The 13,410-nt window shown below is 40.0% G+C and overlaps 1 protein-coding gene across 1 annotated transcript in view; it reads left to right on the top strand.

Annotated features, from left to right (window-relative positions):
• The first annotated feature begins 652 nt into the window (after positions 1-652).
• The window catches only part of ACTR3 (actin related protein 3), a 58,391-nt gene continuing 45,633 nt past the window's right edge, over positions 653-13,410 (top strand). The window contains exon 1 of the mRNA XM_082841709.1: positions 653-929. Coding sequence (XP_082697835.1) covers positions 886-929 — 44 coding nt within the window. The 5' untranslated portion in view covers positions 653-885. The remainder of the gene's footprint in view (positions 930-13,410) is intronic.

Genomic DNA, 13,410 nt, shown 5'->3' with positions numbered 1-13,410 from the left:
CAGGCCTGCCCTCCGGAGGGCCTGCAATCTAAACCGTGTTGTAACGCTTGCAACACGCGAGGCTGTAACAACGCACAAGTGTAACCGGAAAAAAAAAAGAACGCACAAAGGCAGAGGAGCCACGGTGCAAGCCTTTGTTCAACCCTCCACCGACTGCTCACCCTCGGTCTGATATCGCTCTTTTCCACGCGGAAAAGCAGCCCCTCAAGTTAGAAAAAAAGGATGTGTACCGCTGACAACGTTTTCCATTAGGCCGTTTTCCCCGGGGCACCGGAAAAGATATTCGCGGCTGCGATAGGCGGTCCCATCCCTCCCTCAACCAAGCACAGAAGTAACTGAAACTATCAGCCCCTTCCAGCTTCAGAAGGAGACTTGGAGGCTCAGGCCGACTTCCCCGCCCCTACCTGGACGAACACCCGAAGTGGACTTCCTCACCGTCGGGACCGGAGCGGCGGCCGGAGGCGCACCTCACTGCGCATGCTCTCTCGCCCCGCCCGCCCGGAGCCAGAACGGGGAGCGCTCGCGGCCTGGGCCTGGCCTGGCCGGGGCGTCGGCACCGGCAGCCATCTTGGCTTCCCGGGGAAAGGCGGCGCGAGGGGAAGAAGTTGTAGGGTGGGGGCAGGAGCGAGAAGGAGGGGAGAGAGAGGGGGAGGAGGCCGCGGCGGGGCAGGGCGGGGACTGCCTGCCCGCCCGGGTTGCGGAAGTGGTAGCCGCTGACCGAACCTGCTGCTCTCTCGCTACTGCTTTGGCTTCCCGGCTACCCCGCGGACGGAGAGGGCGGCCTGGCCGTGGATGGTCAGATAGCCTCTACCTCTCGCCGCCCATCCCTGGCCCCAACCGGCACGGAGCAGACGGCGGCAGCGGCAGCAGCAGGCGAGGAGGAAGATGGCGGGACGGTTGCCGGCCTGTGTGGTGGACTGTGGCACGGGGTAAGGGGGCTGATGGGCGGGGGTGGGGAAACTGAGGCGGAGGGAGGAAAATGGCGGGGCCGGCAGGAGGCCGGGAGATGAACGGTGCCGCGAGTTGCCGCTGCCGGCTGTGTCCACCCCGGCTCCGCCGGCTGGCGAGGGGTGGGGCCCGGAGCTACGGCCTCCCTCGTCCCTCGCGCTTCACTCTCTGGGAGCCGGGCGGGTGCGAGGGGCCGAGAAGCCCCCGGGGAGCGGCCTCCTCCGCCCGACCCCTCCCAGCCCTTCCCCCATCGCGGTGGGCAGCGCCGCCCGCGGAGCTGCGGGGATGGTCGCCTTCCCGGGGCCCGCGGTCGCGTTGGGGTGGTCGCGGAGCCCGGCGCGCCCGGCCCTCCTTTCCCCGCGTGCCGCCTTCTGCCCGTGGGTTTGGGCACCGCGGGGCATCGAGCGCGGTGACTGGCCTGGCAGAGGAGCGAGGAAGGAGAAGCGCTCCTGGTAGGTTTTGCAAGATTGCTGTGACAACACTCTGCCCGGGGTGTGGGTGGGGAAAGGGAAGAGTCGGACTCGGAAAATGGGAACCTAGAGCGGGGCTTTCATTTGACCACACGCCTCCTCTTGCTTTTCGACCCCCGGTCTTTTCCATCTCCCACGACGTTCTTACCGGTCAACCAAGTCACAGTTTAATTTGAGAGAAAGATGTCATGTGTTACTTCTCCTGCCTCGAAAAAGTCCCCCAGTGAGCAAGCGCGCTGCAACTTCCTTAGTTTTGTCAAAGCCGCTTCCTGCTTTCAGTCTTTTATACCCTTATAAGGTAGTTTTTCGTTTCGAACCTGAACACATCTTATTAGAATTTTCAAAATTAAACAGTTTTCACATAGGCTGAGTTACTGGTGCTGGGTGTCAGTTTATGGGAACCTAAAAAAATGTATTTGTGTTCCACGGAGAGGGAGGAAGGGAAGCACCCAGGAGGCTTAATTTAAGTTGTATACGTTCATTCTGTGACGGTATCTTAAGGCGCGAGGAAGGTGATAGAGTTGTCAAGGGATGTGCTTGCTTTGCAAGGAGTTGTTTATCATCGATCTGTAGTGTAGTTTACTCAAATACAGGATGGCGTGAAAGTGGTCGTTCCTTTTGTGTTAATAGGCATTTTAGAGAGTTGCAGCACATTTTATACTTACGTAGAAAATACTGCCAGTATTTTAATGTAGAGTGACTGCTTTACGTTGCAGTATCGGAAGTGTTTTCTTTTGTCCGTGTGTATACCTTGCTGATATATTATTACTTCTCTCATTTCCCAAATACTCCACATTTTTTGTTTGGGGGGTTGTTGTGAGAAGTGAACTGCCAGCCTTTTCCCCCCGTTTTTACTATTCAGCAAACTATTGTTACTTAAAGGATGGTCTGCTCCTCACTATTTGCTCTCTGTTAACATTTCTCTGTAATCTTCATGCTCATACCTTTATGCAAGTGTGGCAGTTTACAAAATCCCAGCCGTGCATAGGGAAACAACCGATTTATTAATATGTTAATATAATAGTAATATAGGAGACACGAGCCTCGTTTAGCCTTGAAACTTCCATGTAGTTTTTTGATGGACAGCTAATTAAAGTTTTTTTTTCTTAATCCAATTTCATTTCCCTGAACCAGTATTTTTTTCCCCCTCCCTTCTTAGTCCAGCTGGTTAGTAGTTTTATGTGTAGGTTGAGTTTTAAAATTAGATTTGGCAGCCTGACTAACAAAGATTTTCAAGTATGTTTTGTTAAAGAGAAAAATATTGCTACATAATTAATATTCTATGCTTTAGTAACCATTGCCTTGTCAGTAAAATTAGTGTAGATAATTGTTGCCCTAATAAAGAACATGGTAACATCTTAAGTAGGGTGTTAACTCTTTCTCACTTTATTTTTTCCCTTTGGCAATAGTTTTGGTTATTTTTGAATTAGTGTGCTGGGTATTTCATTGAGGTTAACTATCCTTAAGTGACCTCTTTCTGATAGGGCAGCCTTGAATTTAAAACACAGACTGAGTGAGCAGGAGGTGTGGTGGACAGGGGTTCAGTCTATGCTTAGGATATTTTTGTTTTAATATAGTGGTTACTCTTACATTATTACATTAGTTTTATCTTACCGGCAGAGGTTGTTAGCTGGACACTCATGATTTAAATGGAACTGATTAGGATACTTCTCACTTCCTTTTACCATCTGTCAGTCTCTGAAATTCCACCTTTAGAGATCCGTTTATTTTGGTTTTCAGAAGGCATTTTGGTCTTTCCTGTTGTCCATTATGCAATCCTGGAAAGTTACACCTTCAACTTTATTAGCACTTAAAGGATAGCTCATTGAAATTGGGCCTGTGATAAGCATCTCTAAATAAGGCCTTAATAGAGAGTTTCATGTTCCAGAATACTGTACGATCCGAGGTGGAAATTGTGCACCTACAATTTGTGTGTTCCTTTGTGCTTTAGAGAATGCATTCATCAATCACAGTTAGCCACTTAATATAAGTGAAAAATTATAACTGGAATCAAGTTGCTCATTCCATTTCATAATGTAAGTTAGGCAAACGGTGACTGGAAAAAGTGGCCATCTATGAAATTTGGTGGTCTTAGGTAAGAAAAGCTGTAAGAGTTTCGCTACATGAAGCTTAATCCCTAAATTTAAAATTAGAGATCCTCCAGCAAAAGTCTTTTATTTCAACGTAAGATAAAGAATCACCGGCCCAGATCATAAAAGAGAGAACTCCTTTGAAAAGAATTTAGAAAAAAATACTTCTTTCATATTGATAACATGTCTACATACTTTTTTGGTGGGTGATCTGTATTGGAATAGTAATGTAGAATAAAATTTTGGGACAGAGATTCTTATTGATAGAGCTGGTTGCTTAAGAACTAAGGTACAGACTCAAACGGGCTACCAGTGGTGAGGAAAATTTTTTTTTTAAAGCAGTTTTTGAAACGTTGTAATACTTGTAAAGTTAAGATTATCCTAAATTATCTTTTGCATGTTTTCCCTCAGAATTCTTCAACATTCAAGCCATATAAAGGAACTCCTTATTTACTTTTATTATGTTGTAGCTTGTTTACAAAGCTTTGCATTGTGAAATTTCTCTTCCCTTTTACGTCTTTCCTCTTTTTTCCCCTAATAAATACTGTACTGGTAAATTATTTTCATTGATTATAATAGCAGAGTTATTATAGGCTTATTGTAGAGCTCTTGGATATGTTCAGATCTAGAATGAGTTAAGGAATTTCTCTGAGTTAAACTTCTTAGCAATCTTAAAATGTAAGGAGAAATATTTTGTTGGAGTCAGCAGATGAGGAGCTTATATTATTCATCCTGTCGTCACATTCTAGCTGTTAGTACAGGTAGGATGATCTTGTTTGAGAGCAGTGGGGAAGAGCTGAGTGGGTGGGAGAAAATATAAGTGGGAAGTTCATGTTTCTTACGTGAATTTTGTGCATGATATGTAAAATACTATTTCTCCAGTTGTCTGCAAGGGCAGAAACATTCACAGTATCTATTTGTTACCAAAAAACATTCATTAAAACTCTTATTCCGTCATGGGTCTTGTTTTTTTTTGCATGCTGTTTGCAGTAAGTATAGCACACTTGCTCCTGTTGAGAAGTTAGCTTCTTAGTCTTGCCTAAAATATCTTTCTCCTTTCCTTTCCTGCCAATCTCTTCCTGCCTGCCAATTTTGTGTTGGAATATTGACTTTGGATTGGGTGTATATTGAATCTAATGAACTTTTCAGCCTTATTGTAAAAAAGTTCAGAAATTTTACTTTTAAGCACAGAAGGGAAAGATCCACTAGAGGAGGACCTGCTGGTCAGGCTTTTTATTTAACTTATTTAATCTTGTGACAGCTATTTTTACCTCATATTACAAGTGAGAAAATAGAATCAGAGAATTTAAATTACACTTTTAATGTCATGTAGGTGGGTTGTGAGAGTTGCTATTTGTATTTAAGGTTTTTTTTTTTTTTTGTATTTAAGCCCTGTGTTCTTTCTGTTACACCATGGGCACTTCTTTTCAGACCTGTGCACGTTGCTTTCTTTGTATTAGTGAGGGTAACTCTTTATTCTTTTTTTAAAAAATTTTATTTATTTTTGGCTGCGTTGGGTCTTTGTTGCTGCGCGTGGGCTTTCTCTAGTTGTGGCGAGCGGGGGGCTGCTCTTCGTTGCGGTGCGTGGGCTTCTCATTGTGGTGGCTTCTCTTGTTGTGGAGCACGGGCTCTAGGCGCGCGGGCTTCAGTAGTTGTGGCTCGCGGGCTCTAGGGCTCAGGCTCAGTAGTTGCGGTGCACAGACTTAGTTGATCCGCGGCATGTGGGATCCTCCCGGACCAGAGCACGAACCCCTGTCCTCTGCATTGGCAGGCGGATTCCTTTTTCTTAAATTTATTTTATTTACTTATTATTTTTGGCTGCTTTGGGTCTTCGTTGCTGCGTGTGGGTCCTCCCTAGCTGCGGCGAGCTGGGGGCCGCTCCTCGCCGCGGTGCAAGGGCCTCTCATTGTGGCGGCCTCTCCCCTTGTGGAGCACCGGCTCCAGGCGTGCTGGCCTCAGCAGCCGTGGCACGCAGGCTCATTAGTTGTGGCTCGCGGGCTCCAGAGTGCAGGCTCAGCAGCTGTGGTGCACTGGCCCAGCTGCCCTGCAGCATGTGGGATCCCCCAGGACCAGGGCTCGAACCCGCGTCCCCCGCGTTGGCAGATGTACTCCCAACGACAGCGCCACCAGGGAAGCTGTGCCAGGCAGATTCTTAACCACTGCGCCACCAGGGAGGTCCTTCTTAGATGATTTTTAAGCAGTCCTCTCAGCACCTGTTATGCAGAAATTCTGAAACAGGGTGTTGGCAGCGGGAATGGAGCAGAAGAGATAAATTTGGGAAAGATTGCTTCTTTTGTTTGTACCTTTCTTCTGGCAGTTATATTGTTTTGTACGGTTTATTTAAGGTTAGCAAGGGCTTTGTAGTCAGAGCTGTTTTTGAGTTCAAGCTCTACCATTTACTAGCTGTGTGACCTTGTACACTGCAAACTCTACAGGTCTTAATTTTGTAATTTGGAGATCATAGTATCTATCTTACGGGGGTTTTGTTTTTTGTTTTTTTGAGATAATGCATGAAGATGGTTCAGCACAGTGCTTGGTACATAGTAAGAGCTCAGTACAATGTAATTATTACTGTTATCAGTTAGCTCCCTTTTTTTATTGAATTGAAAAGTCCTTAAGGAAAGGAACACATTGTCTTATGCTTATTTTCTTATTTCCTGTGGGCTTTGTCTACCACGGTTCTTTGCTCAGTCAAAATGTTTTTGCTGATTTGAGAGATAGAGGTATAGCTAGGACTTGGCAGTTGTTTCTAGTATATTGTAAATAGCAATCAATGAAGATTTCCGATTCTGAGTTTGAGTGGGACAATAAGGAGTTGGTTTTAAGAATCTGAGTAAGATTGGAATTTGGATTGATCCATAATTGGAAATATTCTAAGGGGAAGTTAAAAATACAGGAGCTTCAGAAGTGAAGGTGGGGATTTGACAATAATTATTACCATTTTTAAATTGAAGCTAATAAAATGACAATTTAAAGAGAGAACAAAAAGACTGAACATTAATCTTCCTTAAAAAATCTTGGTTATGTGATCTGGCTTCTTGAGCATCACAAAGAGAAGAATGAATGAGCCCTGTGGCTTGAAGTGGTGAGTGATCTCATCCCACTTTTTAGGAGGCAAGTCCTTGGGAGAGTTTAGCTCGAGGTAGGGCTGAATTTTCCTCCCAGTGTTCCTCCTTGTGCAGAATGCTCCCCCTCCAGCACGTGGAGACAGCTAAACGCTCCGACTAGGAGCAGAAGTCTGGGAGGGTTCAAATGTACCTTTAGGCAGTATGTTTTCTGAAATGAAATTCCCCTGTAATAAAAGCGTTTCAATGCTCACCTGCAATTCTTTTGGAACTTGCAGCCTCTTTTATGACACTATGGATCTGTGCTAGCCACTAGCATAAAGAGGTAAGAGCAAAATAATAACACTACATTAACAGGCTTTACAGCTTACCAAGCACTTATAAATTCATGAATTATTAAGTAATGGAGCAAGATAAGGTGATGTTATTGGATAAATATTTTAAATTTGGTTCTTCAAAATAGGATACTGATTAATACTGTTTTTTGTGTTGCTTGTTTTATATCTTTATGTGGGCCTTTATATCATAAAATGTATAAAAGGTACCTGCATAACTGATTAATACCAGAGCAGAAAGACAAATAGTATCTTAATTTTTCCAAAGGACTACTTTGTGGAATTTGAATAATTTTCTTTCAAAATTTTTTTCAAAACCTTTCCAAACTGTTCATTTAAACACAAGTCATTCTTGCATCCTCCTTGCAACCAGGAAGGGACCAGCCTTGAATTTGTGTGTCGCGTACGTTCTTTCCCTCCTTCTCCTCTTCCTCCCTACCCCTAACCTGTGCCTCAGAGACCATTTTCTCATCTGTTCTGGTGCTGAGCATTCCATCTATAAACATTCTCCTTGAAGGCTTCTTGCCCTTTGTGAAAATGCCATACTCTTGCGAAGGATGTCTTTAACACTTTTTCAGTTACAGGGTTTAGTGTGAATGAGGGGTTGCTACAAGGAGGGTAGAAGTCTTAAAAGGGGGAACTAGGATGCAAAATACCTTACAGTTTAGGGTTGGGTTGGAAACTGTAAAAATATAAACTATGTTTTTAGTATTGGTCTATGATAAAACCCAAGTGTTTGCTTAAAGTTTTAGAGTTTAGTATAATTAAAATACAGTGTGCTTTTCTGCTTTTAAGCATTTAAAAGATTCGGTTACTTTGAGGCTATTAAAAATAGCGTTTAATGTGTATTTGTGACACACTTTAGAGAAGTGCCTAATTACTCACACAGAATTAATGGAGCTGAAAAAGAATTTGAGAAATAATTTAATCCACTCTATTTACAAATTAAACGAGGTCCAGGGTTGAGAAATGTCTTTCAGGAGTGTTTTTTAGGTGTCAGTTGACAGCATTCTTGAATTCTTTTATGTTTTCTTAGGAGTTCATGTTTATGAGTTATAGTAATTGAAATTTCTTCTTAATAGTCGAAGTAACATGTATGTTTTTTGTAGTGAAAGTAGTCTTGTTTGAGATGTGGTGCAACACATGCATCAGAATTCTTTAGTGTTTCTGTTGTAATAAAAATGCGCAGTATAAGGCACAGATGAAAACCTGTGATTTTATGTTCCCCAACATAACGTTTGAGACCGTTTTCATAAAATTGATGATCTTTTCACAGAAATGTGCTTTTTTAATTGTTTTAGGCATTTAAATCTTGGATACATTTATTTTAGGTTTTGGATTTCAGTTATTTAAAGACTTATTACATGGAATGTTTACAAATCAGCCATTTCAAGGCCTTTTAAAGTTTAACAGTTTCAGAAACCCTGCGTAGTGGGTTTGTACTGTTGTATAATTACCATTTTAAAGGTGAGGAAAGTGAGGTATGGTGAGCTTAAGTAACTTGCTTATGTAAATAGTTAAGTAGTAGATATAGAAATTGAGCCCTGAGGCAGTCTGACTCCAGGGCCCACTACTAGACTACTCCAACTTGGAATATTATTCAATAAGGGTGGTTAAATTGTTAAATCCAGTTTTTGAAGAGTGTTCAAATTTTAAGCTACATATTTAGAAAAATAAATTTCTACTTATAGAACTGTTAATTTTTAACAAATATGAACTATATAGGGAGGTCTTTGTGACCAGTTCTTTGATTTTATTAACCTGAAACACATGTAAGTTAAATGACATAGAATTATTTATTTAGTCCTTTGAATATTATAAAGACATATTGTGTCTAGCATGGTAAAACTGACAATTGCTGGTTAATTCAGGACAGCTCAATTAAGGAAATGATGTTTAATTACACATAACTTGAAAATGAAGGTGTACATATTCATTAAGCTACAATTTGAACATAAATAATCGATGCATTAAAAAAGTCATTCCTCACTAATGATTGCATAAAATGTAGAGATGAAACAGTTGAACCTAAGAATAAAAATAACTTAAGAATATAGGACTATAAAAATAATTTTTATGTTAGACTCAGAGGACTTAGTACACATTTGACATTTGACTCTGCAAATAATGAATATATAGATTAAAGGAAACACATGGTTATTAGAAAGTAGATTTTTTTTTTCTAAACGAGAATGAACAGAATTGTTATTTCTGGAGTATATGATGAAGTAGGATGCATTTTATTGAAAAAGCACACGTAAGAGCTTGTATGTTTCCTGTTTGAAGGTATTTCTTTTAAAACTTTGTTTCATAATGGTCAAAAAAGGTAGAGGTAACAGCAAAAGAGACTTTGGGGGGGCTTTTTTTCCTACCTTTGCTTGATGAATTTGTTATTTGTATAAAAGACTAGTTGAGAATTTTATTGCTTCCATAATGCCTTTCAAAGGGATGTTCCTTGCTTATTTAAGTTGCCTTACTGTCAGGGAAGTTATTTTAAAAATGAAACTTTGATTTTTTTAATAAAATGAAACTATTTAAAATTGAGAGCAAACTCTTGAGAAGTAGAAATGAGAGATGTAACTTGTGGTTATATGTGAGAAATTAGCTGCAAACAACAAAATAACTTTAGCTAACATAAGCAAAAAAAGGGATTATTGAAGGGATATGATGTAGATCACAAAATTGATGAGAAGGCTGAAGAACCAGGTCCAGAAAAGCAGAGAAAAAGGAAGGTCAGGTATCAAGAGTCTGCTGCCAGTCATGCGGCAGAATGCTGCAACTAGACGCTAGCAATACGAAGTCTAAACCATTTCATCATCTTTTGGTTATTCAGTCAAGATTGAAAGTTCTGACCGAGGCTCAGATTGGCTAGACATAGATCATGTGATATATAGAAGCTGACAGGAGTGGGATGGGTCAGCGTCAGTTCCCTCCTTCTATTAAGTGATGTGAGGTTTTGCCTCCTGTGGGTCCCTCAGGATAGGAATGGTGATTCAATTCTGGCAGAAAAAATAGTGTTCACTGTAGGGGAAAAGATGAGTATGGAGAAGTCAGTTGCTCATTTTTCTTTATGTTGCCTTAAATTCCTTATTATTTCATTTTGATAACTGCATGATCCATTACTGACTAGCAATCTGAATTAAAACTTTTTCCAAAAAACTCAGCCTAAACGTGTTGAAAGAGCAGTTTTTCTTTTTTTTTATTTTAAGAATAATGGATGATGGTTTGAGTAGTATGGGATTTTTCATTAGAACAGAGGTATAATATTCTAGCAATTTGGCATTATGGAGTATTTTGGAAAACAGGACCTATTTGATAATGACAGGCTTTTTTAAATTTTTTTTTTTAATTGTAAACCAGGAATATAATTTAAAGAATTTGAGCTACACTTTTTTTTCCCAAGAGATAATGGGATGTGTATATATATATGTATATGTGTGTGTGTGTGCGTGTGTGTATAAGTATATATATACACACACATATATATAAAACTTGGAAGGGAGGAAATAGCTTATGCATTTCATTTGTTTATAGTTGGAGAAATTGGTCTTCAGTGAATAGTAAGCATCATCTATGCAAATGAATAAATACTTATACAGGACTTTTGTTGTGGGGAACATAAAGATGAATAGGAAATGCTGCTTGCCTTTAGGAAGCTCACATGTACACAAATGGTTATGACAGTATGGCAAATGCTCTGGTAGGTATAAAATGAAATTTTTTGGAATCATAGGTGAAGGAAAATTTACATTTTCTAGGGAGCATGAAAGAAAAATTTCCTGATAGAGATAATAATTGAAGTAGGCCTTTAAGGATAAGTAAAATATTGGTAGGCAGAAATAAGACTAGTGTACCAGGTGAGAGAACAGTGGGAGGAAATAATGAGTTGGGAAGTGCAAAGGTAGAATTTGGGTGTGTTAGGTTTGGTATAGTACAAGGAAGTAGTAATACTTGAGATGGTACAGAGAAGTAGTGAAATGTTTGATATGATACAGGGAAATAGTGAAAGAGTCTGATATATGGAAGGTGCTCAGTAAGTGCTTCTTGGGTTGAATTAAAGTAGAAAGATGTTGGAGCTGGATTATGGAAGCCTGGAAGGCCTTGAATTCTATACTAACTTCGTTCATGTTGTAGGTAGTATGAAGACACAATCTGTTATAAACCAGGTTTATGAGAATAGGAAGTATATTTGATGACTTCGTTATGGTGACTTATGATGATAAAAAAATAATAGCCGACAGTCATGTAGTGCATACTATGTGCCATACACTGTTCGTTTGATTGCATTACATATATTAATTCATTTTATACCTAACCCTATGAGATAGTTACTGTTATTCTCTTTTACAGATGAAACTGTGACACAGAGTGTAAATTACTTGCCAGAGATCACATAGGTAGCATGATAAACTATACTGTTAGTTCTTTCTCTGGTTTTATTGTGTATGTAATCGCTCATGCTTTAGGGAGACAGTACAAACCAGCATTGACTGGAGGCTAGATACTTAAGTTCAAATCTAGCTTTGCTATTTCTCTGAAGTGGTTTCTTCTCTGAGTTGCAGTTTCCCAATATGTAAAAAGAGATAGAACATCCAGGGTAATGATAAATATTAGAGATAATGTAAAGTGCATAGCAAAATAATTGGCATACAGTAAATAATGGTGGCTCTAGTTATTAAGGGTGTTGAAAGTAATTAATTACTTATTTCACTATTACAGTGTTTTCAGTTCTGTGCTGAACACTGGTATGTACAGAAAGTGATGGCATGGTTTTATACTTGAAGCTTACAGTTAAGTTACAGAGATGAAACTAATGTATGTGAAATAATTAAGGATGGCATTTATTTTATTTATTAAAATACCTTACAATTCTATTTGTCAGTAAAGCTGGGGAGAAAAGTCAACGGATAATTATAATAACCTAATTGAGGCAGAACATCTAATGGTCAAAGCATTCAAGAATGAATGTTGAGTCATCTCTTCAGGCAAAGAACCATGAAGAGCTGAGTGTTGGGTGAGGACAAGGGTGTTGAAAGAAGGTGATTATAAATACCAGCAATGTGACCTGCTGCACAAACCAGGACTGAAATAGTATTTTTTTTTTTTCTGGTTATGTAGGCATTGCCAACATTTTTTTAAAATGAATTTTTATTGGTGTATAGTTGCTTTACAATGTTGTGTTAGTTTCTACTGTACAGCAAAATGAATTGGCTACACATATATCCTCTCTTTTTTGGATTTCCATCCCATTTAGGTCACCACAGAGCACTGAGTAGAGTTCCCTGTGCTAAAAGAGTAGGTTCTCATTAGTAAGGATGACATTTTAGTATTTAGTTGTTTGGGGAGATTAATAAGGGCTGTAGTAGGTGGAGGTTGGTTTATGAATTTGATCAAATCCTTGGAAAAGTATAAATAGGATATGATAGATGGAAGGGTAGGAAGACTTTGTCAGGGTAAGATGTGTAAGCTAAGTTGAAAGCTTTATGATGGCAGGATGTCTTTTGTTGAGTCTCCAAGTTATGGCCTCATGCATAGTATTTAATAATGCCCAGCAAATATTTTATTGATGAAGGGAAGTCAGGAAGGAGTCTCAAAGTATTTGAGGGAGGGATTAGTTAGGAGATTGCCCTACCGGGAATTGAGGTATTCCTATTGGGAGCTTTGGGACAGCAAGTATTTTATTTATTTATTATCCTGCCTTATTTCAGAAGGAGTTTAAATGGGGCACAGTTGTTTGGAATGATTTGATGGGCAGTTGATTGTGTAGATCATTAAGCAGAAGACTGATAAAAGTTAAATTTATGCAGTATTAGTCTGAGTCTAGTGTTTTATTTTATTTCGTTTTTAACAGCTCTATTGAAATATAATTCACATACCGTAAAATTTACCCTTTTAAAGTGTATAATTGAGTGATTTATAGTATATCACCAGGTTGTGCAACCATCTCCACAGTCAATTTTAGAACATTTTTATCACACCAAAAAGAAACTTCATACCCATTTGCAGAAACTCTCCATTCTCGTCACCGTCAACCCTTGGCAACCACTAATTTACTTTCTATCCTTGTGGATTTGCCTATTTGGCTATTTCATATAAATGGAGTTATACAACTTGTGGCCATTTGTGACTGGCTTCTGTCGTGGGACAAGTATTGACTGCTGTAGTCTACATGTTTCGTGGTGGACGCTTGGACTGGTTAGTAGCAAAGAGGTTGGGAAAACATCGCCAAGAGTCTTTGAAAGAATAATTATGGGAGTGGATAGAAGGAAAAAAAGGACTCTGGATAAAGGAAAATGATCTGGGGAAGGAAATGTTTACTGAATACTTAGTGAGTGCCATCCACTGTTACCTTAATTGTCGTGACTGCCTTGCAAATTTGGTTTTATTCCTTAGGAATAAAGTCTATAATCACAAGACAATAAATGGTGGAACAAACATTTCACTCATGATTTTCTGATTCTGTGGTCCATGTTCTTTCCTCCCTAAGAGTGAAAAGGAATTA

The sequence above is a fragment of the Leucopleurus acutus genome (assembly GCF_964270905.1).
Source record: "Leucopleurus acutus genome assembly, chromosome: 6".
In the NCBI taxonomy this organism is placed as follows: Eukaryota; Metazoa; Chordata; class Mammalia; order Artiodactyla; family Delphinidae; genus Leucopleurus; species Leucopleurus acutus.
Note: the sequence above shows the minus strand (reverse complement) of the source record. Positions and strands in the feature narration are given on the sequence as shown.